This window comes from Polyodon spathula, chromosome 4 (genome assembly GCF_017654505.1).
Source record: "Polyodon spathula isolate WHYD16114869_AA chromosome 4, ASM1765450v1, whole genome shotgun sequence".
Taxonomy (NCBI): Eukaryota; Metazoa; Chordata; class Actinopteri; order Acipenseriformes; family Polyodontidae; genus Polyodon; species Polyodon spathula.
Window position 1 is genome coordinate 48,563,497 of NC_054537.1, and position 20,915 is coordinate 48,584,411.

Consider the following 20,915-nt stretch of genomic DNA (forward strand, 5'->3'; position numbering starts at 1 on the left):
AGGCCGCTCCGCATTGCCTGTGGCTGTCTGCTGCTCCGCATCACCTGAGGCTGCCGGTCCTGCTTCGCCTGGAGTCACCGTCAACTGCAGGCTATGAACCAAGGGGGAGAGGTCAGGAGATTACCTTCCTCAGCAGCCTTTCTGTTGCTGGAATTGCCCCGGCTGAAGGAGTCGGTCTGGGACTGTCAGCACGCCTGCTGACAGCCTCGCCATTGGCAGTATTTCTGCTGCCAGGGGTACAACGGGAGGAGAGACTCGCCCCTCTGCTGACAGCATGGCCAGTAGCATCCTGGCTACTGGCAACATTGCTGCCCATGAACCCCTTAAAGACAAGAGTTCTTGGCCCGGGACTTTGAACAAGACTTTTGGGATTTTAAGGGGGGAGGTGGCCATTGAGGCCATGTGTGCTACCCACAAGGTGGGGGCATATGTGGCAATGTTGCCCGCCCCTGTGTGTATTTCAGTGTTATATGTTGCGTGTTAATGTTGTGTATAGTCATTGGTACACAGGATCTAAATAGGTCTGTGGAACACAAGTTGTTTGAAATGTATATTTGTATTTGGGCACGAGGATTGCACAGCACTTCACGTGCAGGTAAAATGTAATAATATGTGAGGACGGGGAATTGCACTTTATTAATTCTCGTGCAGTTGTACCGCGACTCCAATTGAATGATTGATTAGCAATCGAGTCTCGGTACAGCTGCATAAAAGCAACATGTTTTCACTCACTTGGGGTTGTGTGTTCGGTGAGTGGAGAACGGGTGTGGAAAGGAGAAAGTAAAAACGAAAGTAAATAATTGTTTTGACTCAACGTGTTTGTTTGTCTGTTAGTCCACTGTTTGTTTAAGTGTTAGTTTGTTTGTTTCATCATTTTATTTTGGCTAAAGTGCCGTGTCCTGTGTGTTTTGTCTTTACAACCTTTTATTTTCTGTCTGTTTCGTTATTAAACGCTGAGCGAAACCAATCGCTCAGCTTCACCAAACTCCACCGCTTTGTTGTTTATTTCCTTGTTCCTGTTTCTGGTCTGACGTCACCCACTGCAGCCGTCTTTGTGACAGTATGTCAAAGGGTAGACTGAGTGGCTGCCCTTAGCACTCAGATCACCAAAACCCTTATTTTGGGACCAAATTCATTCAGTCTATAGACCCTTGTGAATGTATTGGCGGTCGCCCATACTGCAGCATTGCATATGTCATCGACATAATGCCCAAGAGGTTGCAAGGCCTCTTGTGAAATGACCAATGACCTTCTCTGGTGGGGGCAGGTTGGCTAGCTCATGGGCATACAGACAGTGTCCGCAATCCACTTCGACAGCCGCTCTACACAGGGCTTGTCCATGGAACTTAGACCCATAGCAAATTAGCATCTTCTCTGTTTGACACCAAAGTCAGGTCAATAAAGTACACTAATGCCCTAAATGGGCAGAGCATGTGAAGCTTCCTCTCCCTGTCAGATTGGAAAGGTGGTGGATTTAGTCTCCAACTCCACTGACTGGTTGACATGAAAAGCAGAGATGATTTTATGGAGGAAAGCAGGGTTAGTACAGAGTGTGACCTTAGTCCTGGTCTCCATGGAAAAGACAAGCAATGGGAAATGGTTGCATTTCACTGACTCACTTCATGGAAGTGCTTGCTAGTGAGAAAACCGCTGTAAAATAAATTACCTTAAAATACATATTTCAGCTTTGCTGAATGCAGGGGCTCAAATGGTGGTTTCATAAGCGCATTAAGCAACACATTTAACATCCAGTGAGGGACAAGGTCCTTCCTAGGAGGAAGCAACCTTTGAGCTCCCTTCAAAAACTATACTACCATGAAATGAGCTCCTGGGGAGACATTCTATTTTAATAGCTACCAGGGAGATTTCCCCTTGTTAAAAAATGTCTTGCATAACATGCAGTATGGCTGCAAATGGGCAAATGAGGTCCAGTCCATGAGACAGAAACCAAGTTTGGAAAACTCCCCATTTAAACCCGTACAGGAAATGCATAGAAGTTGCGTTCTAGAGGGTTGCAATAACCTCATCTGAGAGAACCTTAGCTGCAGCTGCTCAGGGGCCAAACTACAGGCTCGCTGAGTCGGGAAGCCACAGGGTCACCCGGGACTGGCTGAGCAGGTCATGACAATTAGGCAATTCACAAGGCTGGTCATCTAGGAGCTGACCAGTGTTGAGAACCAGGCTCTCCTGGGCCAATCCGGGGCTACCAGGAGCAATGCCAGCGGTGGGAAGGTATAAAGCAGAGCCTTGGACCAAGCAGGAGGTTAGTCTCTGGACTCTTGGCCTGGAGTTGAAATACACACCCAGATAAATGGATGTCTTGGAAGGTGTCCAGCTTCGTGTGTAACACTGTCTGTGTGGGTGACTGGAAAGAGAACCGCAATTGCTGTGGTCGGGTTTTATGGGGATGTGGAAATAGGCATCCTTGAGGTCCACAATGGTGAACCCTTCACTTGGCCTCACTGTCTGAAACAGCTTTTGCATTGTCAGCAAATGAAGTAAAAACCCTCCCTCTTGTGAGAGGGTGTACAATGGCGATGGTCTGTTTTTATGAGAGGGCTGACACCTCCTGAGACACTAAGACAGCATCTTGTGGATTCATGAATGCTCTTGGTTCACCAGGGGCGGGGCCCTTTTTCTCTGTTTGGACCAAGGATGGCGCTTCTTGCCATGCTCCACATGTTGAGGGGCCAGGAAACTATTTGATGCAGTTTTCTTTGTGGAAGCAGTTGCAGAATGTGCAGGTTTCAGGGTCTGTGGGTGCCTAGGCCAACAGTGTGTCGCTAGAAGCTTATTAGTTGAGCTCCTTAGAGGACGCCCATGTCTGGTGAGAATACTGCAGCATCTCATCCACAGCAGGTCCAAAAGTGTGCCCTGCTGTTACTGGTGCATCAATGAAAGATGCTTTGGCCCATTAGGGACATAATGCTGAGAGAATCAGAGTTGCCTCTGGGCAGCCACCAGTGCTGTGATGTTCCTGCCCAAAGCTTGCCTGCTGTACTATGACAGCTGGAGCAGATGGTCATTACCAGGCGCAAGCTCGTCCAATCACTTGGATGAGGGTTGATTGTGCTCTTACAATCACTGCAGCAACATAGACTGGTAAGCTACCAGAAGCCTCATAGCCTTTCTTAAGCAGCACTTTTATGATGCAACATTGCTTGTTAGGGCAAAAAACGTCATGAGAAAGCCATGCCAGATTGGGTATCTGAACCAGCGAGGCAATGGAAGACTCAACAGGTGGGAAGTGGGTAAGGTCCAACTTCTCTGCATTGTGCGCCACATAAAGGCTGCCAATCGCTTGGGAGACAGCAGTGGCGTTTGCCGGGTGGCCTCAGGTGTAGATTGCAGCAGTGGGGCCTTGCCTCTGAGAACTTGGAAGCCCAGTGTTTGCCCCCCCCCTCCCCATCACAGGACGCGGAATCTGATGCCATGTCTCTTCCAATGCCCCCTCCATGTCAGAGGGCAGCTGCAGCCCTGCAGGTGTCCTAGCCACCAGAAACTGAATATAGACATTCCCTCTTTTGACTAGAGGGTATTACTGTTGACCGTACACAGTTTATTCATTTTGCTAAGAACCTGGTCTATGTCCATAGAGGACGTGGCCAGGAAAATCGCGGTCTCTCAAAGCCTCTTTTGTGTGTTACGTACTTATCATGCTTATCCTCCACTGGAGTGTTGCTCTTGCATAAAACACATGGGTGAAACCCAAGCATGGTGCAGACAGCCATATACAGAACAGCAGATCAGTAAATGTTATAAAATGTGCGTATATTTGAGTATATATGGTAACTCAAATTTGAAGTGCACATATATTTAGGTACTGTATTTCTTTGAATTTAAGACGCTCATGAATTTAAGATGCAGCCCAAATTTACCACCATCAATTTGAGGAAAAAAACATCAAATAAATATGCATTTACAAAGATACAACCTCACTTACGCTGTTGTATCATACACAACTGACATGAAACATTGTTGCTATAGATCAACCACAGAGCTTGTTTATTGTGCTGTGCACTGTATAATAATTAAGATGGCATCTCTGTCGTACACATCCACCACTCACTTATCCTGGCAACAGCAAGCACGACACAATACTCCACGGCATCAGGCAACATATAGCACTGAACAACCACAATAGCACTGATATTGCCTGGCATGTCGAAAAATACAGGGGTCTGAAATGCTGAAATTGTAAACATTTCTTTTGGAATTCCTTAGGAAGCTTGGTTTGTTTTTTTCTCAGCAGTGTCATGTTGCTGCTAGTTTATTCGGACAGACGCCTTTGTTGTCTTTTCTCAGCAGTCAGTCACGTTGCTGTTTGTGTACTCGGACAGTCACTTTTGTTGGCAATTCTAATACATGTATCACTATACTGTACTCGTATTTAAGATGCAGGATATTTTTGAGAAGCACAAAATGTTTAATAAAGCGTGTCTTAAATAGGAAGGAATATGGTATATACGGCAATTGTCCCACTGGGTGCAGTAAACACGGTCCAGCATACATGTCCAGGACCTGAAAGACACACTGAAGCGCACGCATAGATGCACTGGAATTTTTTTTTAAATAGAACAATTACCTTTCAGTACAAAACACAGCTTTCACATTATTCAACAGGAAACAATTTACCATCATTTATTTTAGGCAACATATTTAGTCCTTAAAATAGAATTTAAGCCAATAGATGGGTTATTACTTTGGAAACTGTACATTTATCCTCCCTAATACTTCAAATGTGATTTTCTGGTCATGATAAATCCATCTGTCAGATCAGATACATTGTTATAATCTTCAGGCCTGCCATGACTTGAACTAATAAGGTTTTATACACTACAACATAAAACACTAGTAAATAACCTCCCTTGGGAAATTTAAGAATCAGTAAAAATAAATTATGAATCTTATGTAGGAACAATAAATAAAAAAAAAATTAAAAAATAGAAGGCAAAGCAATAGACATGTAATAGATGTGCATTCTAAAACACAGAACTTGAAACAGGGGTTAATTGGGTTTGCGTTATCAAGGGGACCCCAACTCATCTGCACACACTCCAAGGAATTGCTTAAATGTATAAGCAATTGTACAATTGACCCAGTCTCTTATAGCATGAGTGGGCTTTTGTGAGCACTTTGGTGGGGACACGGTTCTATCACATTGTGTGAAACTGTTCATAAATGTTTTAATTTAAAATAACATTGATATAACATAACATAGGAGGCAGTGTGATCCAGTGGTTAAAGTTTAGGGCTTGTAACCAAAAGGTCACTGGTTCAAATCCTACCTCTGCCACTGACTGACTCACTGTGTGACCCTGACCAAGTCAATTAACCTCCTTGTGCTCCATCCTGCTGATGAGATGTTAAATCAATGTCTTATTGTAAGTGACTGCACATAATATACAGTTAGTCTACCTCTCAAGTGCTTTGTGATGGTGGTTCACTATGAAAGGCACTATATAAAAATAATTATATGAGTATTTTAAATAGTTATTTCCATGTCTTGAGAATTTTTGTCAGTTGGTAGTCTACCTTACATGAGACAACACATACAGCAAAAAACGATGTACTGTGTAATAGATTTCCTACTAGCAGCCAATGAGTAATTATACTGATATCAGCATAAGCCATACTTTTCTCTCATCTGCAGAGCTTGATCTTCAGTTGAATGGTAAGATTTGTCTTTCAGCTGAATGGTTTGCAGTCTGGGTCCTGCTCTTGCCATTCCATTCAATTCAATTCAATAGGCTGACATGCTGATTTATTACAAGTGGAATGTACTGAAATCTGGCATTTTAATTGGCTAATTTATTTTATGCAACTGCGTGGTTTGTGGGACTGCTCTGATTGGCTAGCAACATTCTAGAAGGGGTGGATTAATGTCTGGGGGACGACTGTGCGACATCATCACACACTCATAACATATCATTCTGCAATACAATTCCACGAACATATAACAAATATACTTATTTAAAATGTTGCTTTCACTTTATCGCTTTTGATGTCCTATGTAGTTATAAGTTTAACATTTTGGTGCTGTATACCATTGTTTCCTGGTTTTCTGAAGTGTTTATAAAAAATGATATTGAAATGAACAGTCAACAGTCAACAATGAACTGAAAACACAGCAGTGCAGATGTGCTGGTCACATGGAAGGACATGTTGTGAGTCAGAGCACCATTCAGAGTTATACTTATAATAGAAATATCTCTATATCACGGAGGACTCCTCTCCAGTATACACATTATTTTGAATTAAATGTTATATTCAGTAGCCAAGATATGAAAGGGAATGGATCTTCATTGAAAATGATCAATCTCTTTTGATTCTGGTAGACTGGATGGCTTTGCAATGCTAAGAGTACTAAATCAGTCAATCTATAACTGCTACAGTGGGACAGTAACTAGCATTTATTTAGATTTACAATGAAAAGTAAATTTTTCAGAGATTAGTTTTAGTATAACAATGTCTCATCTATTTTATACTCCAATATTATTTTTATTGGTCCTGTATAATGTAGGTGAACAAGAAATATTGAGTATAAGCCGGGTAAAGGTTCTGTTAACATACATTGAAAAAATGAAGCAAATAGTTAAATAATATTATAAAAACTACCTGCATGTTTTTGACTTAAAACGTTGCATAAAACATTATGACATCTCCTGGGTGTGTGACTAAGTAATGGATAAGCAACGCTAAGTGTTGAATCTGTACAAATAATTCACTGTTTCGAGTGCCATTAGGCACGAGAAACTGGATTATTTTCTTACAGATTCAATACTTGATTCAATGAGTTGTTTGTGCCACTAAGCCATTTCTTCCTAATTGACACTTGTTCAATAATGAGATTCAATTGCTTGTTCATTTTTTGTTACACTTAGTTCAAACAGTTAAACTGTGTGTCTCTCACGTTGTGGAAATGTTATCGTTACACAGACAAAAGTGTCTGTTCTAAGTGAAGATAGTAGTTAGAGAGGTTTTATCATGAGATAATCACATGTGTGATTATTTCATGTTAATCAGACCCCCTGTCATACCTTGAGTGGAAGGACTTCTTTATTAATGTCGAAGAAACATGCCATTGCTTGAGTCCAGGAGCACAGCCCTGCCACATTTCCACACACTTTCTTGGCTGTTTCCAGGTTGTAGTCTTCCATATCCAAGTAAGGTGTCAGCAATTCAACTACCTCTTCTGTGATAGTGTCCTGAAAGGGGTTGTAAATACAGAACCAAAGATAACAGACTCAATTTACAGGATAGCAGAAATAGAAATACATTTTACTCAGGATGACATTTCTTAACCAGCAAGTAAAGTGGAAATAACTTTCAATGTATCATATCTGAACAGTTTCTGGCTCTACCACATCTGTTTATTTCCAACAGGCAAATTTCCCCATAGAATAACGATAATATGTTCCTGGTTAGTTACACCATAACAAATGTCTGTACTCGAATATGTACAATATTTCAGTGAACAGTTTTTGTTGTCATTTATAATATTTTAAGAAAATACAGTACATAATATTTAGGTCTTCTATCTTCTAAGGTTTTTCTATTTTTATTTATTACATTTTTCAGTGTTTATTTTTAGCTGTTTGAGTTATATATAAATGTTTTTTGGTTTTGTTCAGGGCTTTCACTTTTTATATACTGTACACACACACACACACACACATATATGTATATATATACATATATAACATTGTCCTGCTAAAAGGTGAATTTCTTCCCAAGCTTCAGTTTTTTAGCAGACTGAAGCAGATTCTCTTGCAGTATTTTCCTGTATTTTGCTCCATCCACTCTTCCTTCAATTGTAACAAGATGCCCAGTCCCTGCTGATGAGAAGCATCCCCACAGCATGATGCTGCCACCACCATACTTCACTGTAGGGATGGTGTGTCTTGAGGCATGGGCAGTGTTAGGTTTGCGCCACACATAGCGCTTTGAGTTTTGGCCAAAAAGTTCTATCTTGCTCTCATCTGACCAGAAAACCTTTTCCCACATCGTAGCTGGGTCACTCTCATGCTTTCTCGCAAACTCCAGATGTGTTTTCAGATGGTACTTTGTGAGTAACGACTTCTTTCTTGCCACCCTCCCATACAGGCCAGTGTTATGCAGAGCTCTTGATATGGTTGACTGGTGCACCACTACTCCACTCCCAGCCACTGAACTCTGTAGCTCCTTCAAAGTGATTGTTTGCCTCTCTGCGGCTTCTCTCACAAGTCTCCTTCTTGTTTGAGCACTGAGTTTTGAGGGATGGCCTTTTCTTGGTAGTGCCTGGGTAGTATGATGCAGCTTCCACTTCCTGATTATTGATCCAACTGTGCTCACTGGGATATCCAAACACTTGGATATTATTTTGTACCCTTTCACTAATCTATGCATTTGTATTACTTTATCTTTAACTTCTGTAGAATGCTCTTTGGTCTTCATTTTCCTTAAGATTCACAGCCTTCCCAATGATCCTTCAACAGTAGGGTTTTTATCCAGAAAATGTGACAGCAACTTTAATGGTTCACAGGTGGAGGCCAATGGTAAGGTAATTGTGTCCTCGTTAGGGCAATTTCTTTCATCGGTGCAAACTGGGAGCTTCCACAGCACAGGGGTTGAATATTTATGCAAGCAAGATATTTCAGTTTTTTATTTTTCTTAAAAATGTTTCCCAACATAAAACCAATGTCACCTTACAATAATTGATTCTGAGTTTCAATGTTTAAAAATAAAATATCAAACAGAATGAAATTTCAATATACCATTTGTAATTCAGTAATATGAGAGAATTGGTCAGGGGTCTGAATACTTTTGCAAGGCATTGTGTGTGTCTATATATATATATATATAGACACACACACACATATGGGTAGAAAATTCAGATACGGGTACCTGATGTTAAAAATGATTATACATTTTTTTTTTTTTTTTTTTTTTAAATCACATATATTATCATACAAATTCACGTTTTAATGCACGTCTACAGATTTGAATATGTATCATAGTACACAAACAGGGAAGTCTAGACCCCTTCAAAATCTGTAACTTTTGTAACTTTTTTCAAGTACTGGAAACATCAAAATAATAATATATATAAAATATAATAATAATAATAATAATAATAATAATAATAATAATAATAATAATAATATAAAGTAAACATGTCAGTTTGAATTCAGTTATTAATGTTAAATGCACTTCATGCTGTGGGATTCTTTCAGACATCTATTGGCGGTATTCTGCTGTTGGTATTTGAAAATGGCATCCAGCAAAGGAGCCTTGTGTGAAGTTGTTATGTTGTTTTCTTTTTCCTATTTAGTTCCTGAAAAGAATAGTCGCCACAGTTATTACTGAGGTGTACTTGTTGCAGTGTGTTCTTGTTTTATGTAAATCATTAGGTTAAGAAAAGGCTTAATGCAAAAGCTTGTTTTAACATTGTCTTTATTACGTATCTGAAGTGCCCTACATTAGTGTTTAACATGATTATATAGTTTGCATGGTTAAGTCGCACCAATTCCATACACAACACATGCTGTCAGTCTGTAAAAGGGGAAAAAAAGGCATATCACATTGTGGCAAAGTGCCCTGCCCTTGGGCTATTTATTTGTGTTTTATGTTGCATGTAGTGTGTTAATGTTGGTGTATTATAGTTGGTACACGGGATATAATGTGGGTTATGAACACGAGTGATTTAAAATGTATATTTGTATTTAGGCACGAGGATTGCACAGCACTTCACGTGCAGGTAAAATGTAATAATATATGAGCACGGGAAATTGCATTAACTTAATTCACGTACCGTTGTACCGAGACTCCAATTGAATGATTGATTAGCAATCAAGTCTCGGTACAGCTGCATAAAGCAGCATGTTTTCACTCACTCTGGGTTGTGTGTTCGGTGAGTGGAGAACGGGTGTGGAGAGGATAAAATTAAAAACTAAAGTAAATAACTCACCGTGTTTGTTTGTTTGTTAGTACACTGTTTGTTTAAGTGTTAGACTGTTTTGTTTGTCTGTTTATTTTGGCATCAAGTGCCATCCGCTGTTTTTGTTTAAATATTTTATTTGTTTTGCAAAAAACCAGCACAAGCAAACGCATTTAACATATCACTCGCAGTTCTGTGTGTTTTCTTCCGGTCCGACATCACCACTGTCACACAGTTTGTGTTTTAAACTGAAGCGCAAGAGGGATGATACCTATTTGATTGAACACAAATGCACTGAAGTCCAGAGGTGCTGAATTAACACCAGAAGACTATGGTAACCCCCGATTCATACAGCAGTTGTGATGGTGACCAAGCATGTGCGAATACTGTTGTGTAAAAAAAATGTAAAAATGTTCCTTAAAATGAATCGTTACAGTCAAGACATTTAAAAACAAAAATAAAAACACATTTAAGATGTGTGTTGCACATGTGCCATTAACAAAATGCCCTGAAATAAAGAAAATAATTTTAACAAAGAGCTATAATGCAGCAAAAAGCTCAATAATTAAACAAAAAAGGAAGTGAACAGGTCATTGTACCAAGCTGAAAAAAATTGTTCTTTGTTGACTCCAATAAACCAACGTTATCTTTCACCAGTCAAATCGTAGAGTGCCTAAATAAAGTTTGGAGTCAACACAAACAGATTTATTTTGTCTGTTGTATCTCCTTTAGCAGCCACATCTATCCCAGGTAACGTATATTTGGTAACATTTTTTACCGCAGGAGTTTAAGGATGATTTAATTGTGCAACAGATTCCCTAGTTAGATGATGAGCTGATAACACTATGTAACACAATTTTTGTTCCTGGGTAGTAAGTGTTATTTCCTAATTGCTTATGCCTCAAAAGTATAGAAAATGTCTATTATTCCCCACAAACTTTGCTTTTGTGACCAGGACAGTGATATTTTGAAATTTACCTATTTCCAATGAGAAAACGGGCGAATTTGTGTCTTTTCGTTCACATAAACTCAGAAAAAAACAACATATGAATCCAAATTAACATGTATTTATACTAAAGTAATACAAAAATGACTACAAAAGTGAGTAGTTTTTCGGGATTTACGATTATACTGTAAATCACTCACGAATCAGCCCCCAAATGTAGTCTCCCATCATATTCTCGTTATACTGTCCTTGGTAGCGGCATTCAAAGTCCAGTATATCCTGGTGGAAGCGCTTGCTTTGCTCCTCCGAGTATGCTCCCATGTTCTCCTTGAATTTTTCAAGATGACGACTTTGAGGGACATCCTACAGCCCCTTGTGCTGTAGTTCTTCAGCAGAGTCTCAACCAGCTCCACATAGTTTTCGGCCTTGTGATTGCCCAAGAAGCCAAGAACCACTGCAACAAAGCTGCTCCAAGCCGCTATCTCCTTACTAGTGAGCTTCTTGTGGAATTCATTTGCACTCCAGGATCTTCTTTATCTGTGGTCTGACGAAGACACCGGCTTTGACCTTTGCCTCAGACAGCTTAGGGAAGAAGTCTTGAAGGTACTTGAAGGCTGCTGACTCCTTATCTAGAGCTCTGACAAATTGTTTCATAAGGCCCAATTTGATGTGCAGTGGTGGCTTCAGCACCTTCCGGGGGTCCACCAGTGGCTCCCACTTGACGTTGTTCCTCCCCACAGAGAACTCTGTCCGCTGTGGCTAGTCCCGCCTGTGGTAGTGCGTCTTGGTGTCCCTGCTGTCCCAAGGGCAAAGATAGCAGGGAAACTTGGTAGGTAAAACCAAGTAAAACCGCCTTGGAGACCCATCAGGAATGCCACCATTGCAGCCTCTTGCTGCCATCTCAGAAAAATGCAGATATGTATCCACTTAGGCAGCTGGAACTAAACTGAACTGGTGGGCTTGAGGCCCCTGTATTTATACTACTATTTATATTACTGGAAAGTTCTAGAAAGTTCTGGAAGTTACTTCAAGTTTACTCAGCACTGAATCTATCTGGAATGTTCTGGAAAATAGGAACATTTCAAAATATCACTGTCCTGGTCACAAAAGCAAAGTTTGTGGGGAATAATAGCCATTTTCTATAATTTTGAGGCATAAGCAATTAGGAAATAACACTTACTACCCAGGAACCAAAAAAAATAATAATTTGTTACATGGTGTAATATCTCTTCAGCAAAAGAAGTAGGCATGGCAATTTAAGATGTTACCATAATAAAAAACAGTATGTAGTGTGAGTTTTGTACTAAAGCAGGATCAGGTTCAAAGTTTATTTCTCAACCTGACCAGTTTAAGGTGAAAGTAGAACGCATAGAAATAAGGGGGACTGGAATTTGGAAACATTTAGGGAATTAAAAATGAAATAAACAGCAACATGTATGCTGTCAGATCAGGAGTTCACTAAGAATGAGCATTGGAGTTGAAGCATGCTGGTTTCCCATATTACAAGTGGACACATTTAAAAGGTATGGTAACCCATTCCATGCACATTTTCAACCAGTCTTGTATTGCAAGAGTCTTGATCCTCCACAGGTTTAGATTTTTGTCCCACTTTTGGGTAGTTTTACTGTCTATGTCCCATTTTCCATGAACATAAGAACATAAGAAAGAACATAAGAAGTTTACAAACGAGAGGAGGCCATTCGGCCCATCTTGCTCGTTTGGTTGTTAGTAGCTTATTGATCCCAAAATCTCATCAAGCAGCTTCTTGAAGGATCCCAGGGTGTCAGCTTCAACAACATTACTGGGGAGTTGATTCCAGACCCTCACAATTCTCTGTGTAAAAAAGTGTCTCCTATTTTCTGTTCTGAATGCCCCTTTTTCTAAACTCCATTTGTGACCCCATGGTCCTTGTTTCTTTTTTCAGGCTGAAAAAGTCCCCTTGGGTCGACACTGTCAATACCTTTTAGAAGTTTGAAGGCTTGAATTAGGTACCCACGTAGTCTTCTTTGTTCAAGGTACGTTGTAAAAGTTTGTCAGAACTGTTCTCAGAACTAGGATGTGTCAATCTAAAAGCTGAGAAAATCTCAAAACAAAAATAAAGCCTAGTTCTTACAACCGTGCATCTAAGATGACAGAGTACTCACATTATTCAAATTCTACTAAATTACGCAGTTTACTTATTCATAGGTCTTGGGCATTAGAACATGAGAAAGTTTACAAATGAGAGGAGTCCATTCGGCCCATCTTGTTCGTTTTTTTGTTAGCGAGGTGACCAGAACTTCTCATCAAGCAGCTTCTTGATGAGGTCTTCTAGTGCAGGGTACAGTTTCAAAATTACTTACCTTGATTTGAATTCCAGACTATTCACAATTCTCATATTACAAGTGGACACCTTTAAAAGGTATGGTAACCCATTCCATGCACATTTTCAACCAGTCTTGTATTGCAAGAGTCTTGATCGACATGTCCTCCTTCAAATTTTGAATGCTTGAATTAGGTCGCCACGGATTCTTATAATGTTCAATTTTTAATTCTTTTAGCCTGTCAGCATATGTCCCTTTTAAAAGATTTGGTCTTAGGCTCAGTGGTAATAAGGCACCACCATGATCGACTGCGGGAAATCTAAAGTGGAACCGAGCTGTTATGGGTTCTTTCTGAGCTGTTCTGACTGGGGGTGTTTCAGTTATTTAACACACCACTGTTAGTTAATTACAGATTGTCACCATGACGATCCTAGTTGCAACTTCCGCCCTACACACACACACACACACACAAAATGTGTGATACAGATACGTGGTTTTACAGGGTTAATAAAAAGAATAATGTTTTAAATAAAACTAGAAAACGAATACATTAAATAAAACTTTTCTATCAGTGTTCAGATGGCAAACTGTACAACACCAACTCTCCATCTGCTATGATGAAGATGAGATACATGCATTGAGAGGATACTTATAAAGGGAAAAGACCACAGATAATAAAGACGAATATCGATAAGAAACAAACACTTTTGCACTACCACTGTCAAAAAGAACAAGACCAAGAGAGAGTACTGTAATAATTTACACTGTGCTACCTTCCCAAGTATTTAGTTACAAACTAACAGGTAAGTTTGACTGCCAAACCACTAACTGTGTTTACATAAACATCGCTGTGAGCACTTCCACTTCAGACCTGCTCTAGTCTCACTACACTAATTGACGTGATCAAAAATAGCATGCAACAATGACAGTTCTATAAAAGCAAGAAATGAAGAAAGGAAGAAATTGAGCAACAATTGATGACATATAAAAAAATAACACCATTGTACCAAAATAAATAAATAAATAAATTTAAGGTGATCATTAAATCAGGTGCACTCCATTTATAACGGATCCCGTTAGAACTGAATGTCTAGAAAGTAAATATTTAAGGTACTTATGTTGGCAGCAGACTTTGTTTATAAGTCCCTTGCAGTCCGTTATACGTGGGGTGCACCTGTAACACGCATTTCCTTCTCCAATTTTCTTCTTATTCCTAATTGCTGTTATCTATTTCTTATTCTTTAAACTGGAGTCTACCTTTCTTTTACCTCTGCAATTTTTACTTACACTTGCTGACGTTTACCTTTTTTCTGACTTCACTGCATTTCTATTCCTTCAAATTTAGTAATAATGCATGTACTGCTCTCAGTTTTATATGAGGTTACTGTCTTCTACGTGTACAACCAGCACACACTCATTTCGCTTTCAATTCGAATGACAACCATTACCGAATGGGAAGAGCCTCTCTGACCATCAATCTGAGCAAACATACAAAAGCATCCCTGTCAGGGCCCTGCTGTGAGGGGGAAGTCCCGCCCACCTCCTGCTGAAGAGGGACGTCCTCACAGTAGCACATCGCCATTTTCTCTCTCATCTCTCTGAGACAGGTCGTACATTGCTGTTGCTTTTACGTACCGAATTTGGCTATTTTTTTGGATTTATCCGCAAATTAAAGATTCATTCATTGTAAAAATTGAACTCAAGCTTGTCTAAAAGAGTGCCCTTACTTTACTCTTGCGTCAGTTTTCTAGCTAGAGCTGGTTTCGTCCCTCTGAAGAGATTAGCGAGCGGCCATTGCTCTTTTCACTACACGAGGCCTCATGTAGTTGTTACACCGTGTGAGAGCTGTTGTGGTGCTGTAAGGAGACCCTGTGGGCTTGACCCCGCGGCGGCGTCCTCTACGCAGATTTAATCGGCCACAACAACCAAATAAAAAAAAAAAAAAAAACAGCTCGGACCTAGCGCCCCTCTCAATCCTCGGGCTTTCCTAGCACGGCTGAGCTTGCCCTCGGTCTCCACTGCGATTGAATCAGCTGCATACCAAGGCATCGACTGCGGTTTTTCCCGCCGATCGCGAAGTTGAGAATACAGCGCCTACATGGTCCTGATTGACTCAGTACCAGTGTAAACATCTTCAGTGCCGCCTACAGTTCGGTCCTGACCATGCCTACCATCGGCACCGACCTTGGAACAGGTCCATTTGGCATCGACTGTCTTGGCATCGACAGCGCTTTTCTTGGCGCCGTTTCCGGCTCCGATTGATTCGGCACCTGGGAATAGCTTCGAGGCAGTCTACAGCCCGGCACAGACCACACTACATGTCAGCATCGACATCTGCGCCAATCGACTTGGCTCCACCCACTCGGCACCGACCGCGTACATCTCGACGTCGATCTCTGCACCAACCAACTGATCTTTAAAAAAAAAAAAAAAAAAAAAAAAAATGCATCTGCAGCCTGCTCATTGAGCACAGCAGTTTAAAAAAAAACCCAAAAACCCAAAAAACAACTGCAAACATGTCAGTGCAGTCGACTGGGTCTTCACCTGACTTCCACCAGTGTGACTGGTGCTCAGCTAAGCTGCCCAGGCAGGACGAACATCGATCGTGCTCCAGGTGTCTAGGGCCAGAAAACGCGGCCAAGGCACTGGCAGGTGAGCTGGACTGCTCTCCATGTCGGAAGTTCTCGAGGAGAACTAAGCGATGGAGAGCAGCCCTATCCCCAGCAGAGTCTCTCTCCTCCAACCAGGGGAGAATGAGATCAGTGGTCCAAGAGCCTCCATCCAGGACACCCCCTGCTACAGTGACCAGGGAGCTCTCACGCTCATCTGGGTCACCCTCTCCTACCGCACCACTGGTACAGAGGCACAGATACCTCTCAAGGGAGGCAAGATGGTCACCGGTGAGGCGGTACCACTCGAGGGTGACGCTCACCAGGGGACAGGTGGTCGCCACGCTGGCACTGCTCCCCTTCTTCACGCAGGCGAAGACACAGTCACAGTCACAGTCGCCTCGAAGGGGCCCAAGCTTGGCTGAGCAGCGCTTCGTGAAGCTGGCAGAGACTGTAAGGTCTCAGCAGACCATGCTGGAGATCCTATTGAAATCTCAGGGCAGGCTGCCCCCTACCACCGGGCAGCTCCAGCCCCCACAGTCTCATTCCCCATCTCCTCTGCCTTGACCCCCTAGCCCAGGCGAGCTATCCTTGTCCGCGTCCAGATCAGACATCTCGGACCCAGCCGCCTTCATCGGGCAGGCCATGATGGGAGGCTCCGTAACGCCATTGCCATACGTGTTGGAGAGGGAAGAGTTCCGGGCCCTAAGACAGAGTGCAGCTGCAGCCATGGACGTTCCCTGGCCGGCAGAACAAGAGGAAAAGGGGAACCGCTTCCTCTAACAGAAAGGGCACCCACAGCATGCCCTCCCTTTATGCTCCTCCTGGAGCAACCCAGCGTCTGCACCCTCAGCCTCCAGAAAAGCACAGTCTCTGCTTCTTACTGCAGGAGCCCAAGAAGCTGGCCTAGGCACATTCCCAACTATCGAGGACACGGTCACGGTTTTGGTGCAAGGTTCCACCTTCACCAAGGGGTATAAAGACCCAACCTGTCCGTCCAAGCCTTGCAGAATGACAGATGCTCAAAAAAGCTTATGCATTGGCAGTGCTGTCAGCCCGAGCAGCAAATGCCATGGCCATACTGGTGCTCTACCAGAATCAGTTGGCAGAGAGGCTACAGGTGAGGGTTACACAGGCTGACACGGGGGAGCTCCAGGCAGTGGCTAAAAAGTACTCTTGGGTGCTATCCACAATGGGACATGGATACGCTTTACAATTCCGCATAGGTCCGCCACCCTTCAAGAGTGTGCTCCTCACCACCGTCGAACCAGCGAGGGCGATCTTCGAAGAAAGAACGCTGTACACTTCGTAAGTCCAAGCGATGCCCTCAGTGGCTTTTACTCCAGGCACTTCCTGGTGCCCAAAAGGGATGGTGGTTTCAGACCAATTATGGACCTCATGGTCCTCAACTTGTTCTTCAAACAGAGTTCAACATGTTGACAGCACAGAGTATCCTCCAGTCCATCCAACCGGGTGACTGGTTCACATTGATTGACCTGCAAGACACCTTTCAAGGCAACGCGTATAAATTCTGCGTGCTGTCATTTGGCCTCTAGCTGGCGCCCTGCACATTTTCAAGTGCATGGATACAGCGCTGGCTCCACTCAGGCTGCGGGGTATTCGGATCCTAAACTATCTGGACAATTGGTTGGTTTGCGTGCATTCAAAAGCACGCGCAGAGGCGCACACAAAACAGGTCATACATCATGTGGTGAAGTTGGGGCTCTCAATATATCAACAGAAGAGCAACTTTGTACTGTCTCAGTCCACAGTGTTCCTGGGGATCAAACTGAACTCTGTGAGCATGCTTGCCTCACTGTTGGAAGACAGGATTCAGTCATTGGAGACCACTCTCCCTATTCAGAGAGGACGCTCTCCTACAGGTCAAACTATATCAAAGGTTGTTGGGGCTGATGGCAGCCGCCTCGAGAATCCTTTCACAAGGACTGTTGAGAATTCAAGCCTGGGTGAATATACTCAAGGTGCACCTGGTCTGAGATCGGTACTGGCTAGATCCCCTCACAGAAAGGAAGTGATCACTACAGACGCCTCCAGTCTGGGCTGGGGAGCGGTCTGGAACGGGAGAGGAATAAGAGGTCAGTGGAAGGGACATTGGCAGCAAGCGCACATTAATGCGCCAGAGCTGCAAGCAGTGAGCCTGGCGTTATTACATTTTTGCCAGCCTACATAAATCACCAAGGTGGCTTGCACTCACCGGGCCTTCACCACGCAGCGCACAGACTCCTGTCCTGGACGCACAGAAACTTGCGCTCCATCAGGTCAGTTCACCTCCCCGGTGTGGACAACAAGGCAACAGACCTCCTGTCCAGAGGAGCTCCAGACAGCTCGGAGTGGAGGTTGCATCCTTAAGTAGTGGAGCAGATTTGGGAGAGGTTTCGGCCGACACGAGTCAACCTCTTTGCCACAGCCGAGTCCACTCATTGCCCCCTATGGTTCTCCATGGAGAGAGACAGCGGTCCCCGGGGAGTAGATATGCTGGCTCAGCCTTGGCCACAGGGGCTCTTGTATGCGTTTCCTCCGCTACCATTAATACCCCTGACACTAGAGAGGATCAGGGTGGACAGTACAGGTTCTGCTGGTTGCACCAAGATGGCCGAGACGCCCCCTGTTTGCTCTCCTCTCTGACATGTTGTCGGATCAGCCGTGGCAGCTCCCACTGCGCAAGGACCTCTTGAGCCAAGCGGAGGGGCTATTATGGCACCCGAACCCAGCCCAGCTCCAACTCTGGGTCTGGCCGTTGCACGGAGCCGTCTATTCAGACAAGGTTTGCCAGATGCAGTAGTAGAAACACTACAGTCTGTTAGGGCGCCGAGCACTAGAGCCCAGTACTCGTATAAATGGAAAGTTTTCCAAGACTGGTGCCTTGCCGAAGGTCACGATCCAGTGACTGGTAGAGACGATATTAACCTTCTTACAACACCTGTTTGACGCAAGAAAATCAGCCTCCAATTTGAAGGTATACCTGGCAGCAATATCATTGTGCCCTCTCAGGGCTCTAGAGTTTTGCAGGCAGCATGCCCTTAGGCATCATGTGGGCTCTATTGCTATCGCCGTGAGGCTGTACCTTTAGTAATCTGGAGCCACGACAGGTTTGGTACAGCTTTCCCATTCGGTAATGGTTGTCATTCAAATTGAAAGGGAACGTTAGGTTATTACCATAACTCTGGTTCCCTGAAAGAGAATGACAACCATTACCCTTCGAGGTCGTGTCCCCAGCTGGCCTCTGATTTCGAAAGAAAATGGCGATGTGCTACTGTGAGGACGTCCCTCTTCTGCAGGAGGTGGCGGGACTTCTCCCTCACAAAGGGGCCCTGATAGGGCAGCTTTTGTATATTTGCTCAGAGATTGACGGTCAGAGAGGCTCTTCCCATTCAGTAATGGTTGTCATTCTCTTTTCAGGGAACCAGGGTTATGGTAATAACCTAACGTTCTGGTAATGGGACGATTAAGAGATTTTCCCCTGGGAGTGGAGACCATATCAAACCTTGTGGTATAAGAATTTGACCTATTGAAGACACTTAGGAAGACTTTATAAATTTATTTAAGTATTAAAGATATTCTACTATTGAGTGTTTTATAGTTACAGATAAAATGGCATGGTGTTGCCTTGTGGCCCCACAGGCATAACGTTACAGCATGTTTGCCATGCACTGTGCCCATCTGTTTCACCTAGTTCACATAGGGTATATTGTATACCCATGGACCTCTCTTGCTCTTTTCTGCCTGTTCCGATTCCATCACATTCATTCTAATAAGTGGAAAAATCTCTTTCATCTTTGTAGGTTCAGTAAGAAATTGAATTTCTTTTTCTTAGTCCACCCTTCAATCCAATCTGTTTGGAGGTCATTTACAAAAAAATATCCAGCAGGGTGTGAATCAGACCGAGAGGTATCAGTGAACAAAACCATTAATTAAAGTCAGAGCAGTGGGCTACAGTACAGTATAAAGTACTGGGCTTAACCCTGGTCTGAAATTTAATCTAATTATCATTCTCAGGGAATCTAATTTACTAGACCAATGCAATAATTCCATGGCCACCAATTCCATTTGTCTTCTGTAAAATATTGTTTAAAATGTACTGTACCAAGGAACATACTGAAACAAAAAATGTATAGATAAAAAAAAAATAACCACATCACTTTCTCACTTCCCATTGTAATTGTAGTTTTGTTCACATAGTACAGTGTGCAATATTCACTAAGCATTTACTCCGGTGCAAAAAAGGGGATGTATCTATTTTTTATTTTTTTTTTTGTAATTGAGATGTACTGTAGGTCTCACCAGTTATCAATTTATATTTTTAAACATAATTCTTATATAGCTAAATTATGAAGGCACCTTCCCATGGTACATTAAATTTAGATGGTCGATAGCTTTAATTTAACGTTAACTGTTCACAGACAATTCTGATGCCTGCTTGACTTTCAATTACAGAAAATTAACATTGCATATTTGTCTCGTCAGTGTATTTCTTTCAAAATAAAAATACAAACTGATATAAGAATGCAAAGTTAAAATGTTGTGTGATCATTAACAGCATGGTTTTGTGCATTACCGATGATGCATTTAAGAGTTATTTTTTTGTACATTTGGGTGGACAACGTGTTCACTGTGTTACCAAACAGACTGTGTTACATCAAATACAGCAGTCTAGTAAGATAGCCCAGGAGATACATGTTACTGTCCAGTCAATACACAGCACGTCATAAATAAAAAGAACATTTAGGTATATCCTTGATAAGAATGAATAATACCATTTTCTATGTATTCTGCTTATTAAACAAAAAAAGCTGCGATTGAATCCTTCTTACCTTGACACAACTTTGAAATAAAGTGGAGATTAATCTAATCTAATGCAATTGTTTGAGGTTCCCCAAGGATCAATGCAAGGCATTTTTGTTTCTTTATAAATTATGTTTTCCTGTCTTTCATATTAATTTAAAAAGACAACAAAGTAAATTCTGTAGATAATGTATATATTGATGTTTTGTGAGGAAGGCAGTAAGGTATTTTTTATATACCGATGCACAATGAAAACACAGCAGTCTAAGTTTTACATCAATAGCTCATTGGGCACATACATAACGTTATTTACATTTTAAATAGTGAGCACATAG

The 20,915-nt window shown here is 42.2% G+C and overlaps 1 protein-coding gene across 1 annotated transcript in view; it reads right to left on the reverse strand.

Annotated features, from left to right (window-relative positions):
- The window catches only part of dnah5l (dynein, axonemal, heavy chain 5 like), a 300,816-nt gene that overhangs the window by 83,716 nt on the left and 196,185 nt on the right, over positions 1 to 20,915 (reverse strand). Inside the window, exon 60 of the mRNA XM_041248036.1 lies at positions 7,041 to 7,208. Coding sequence (XP_041103970.1) covers positions 7,041 to 7,208 — 168 coding nt within the window. The remainder of the gene's footprint in view (positions 1 to 7,040; positions 7,209 to 20,915) is intronic.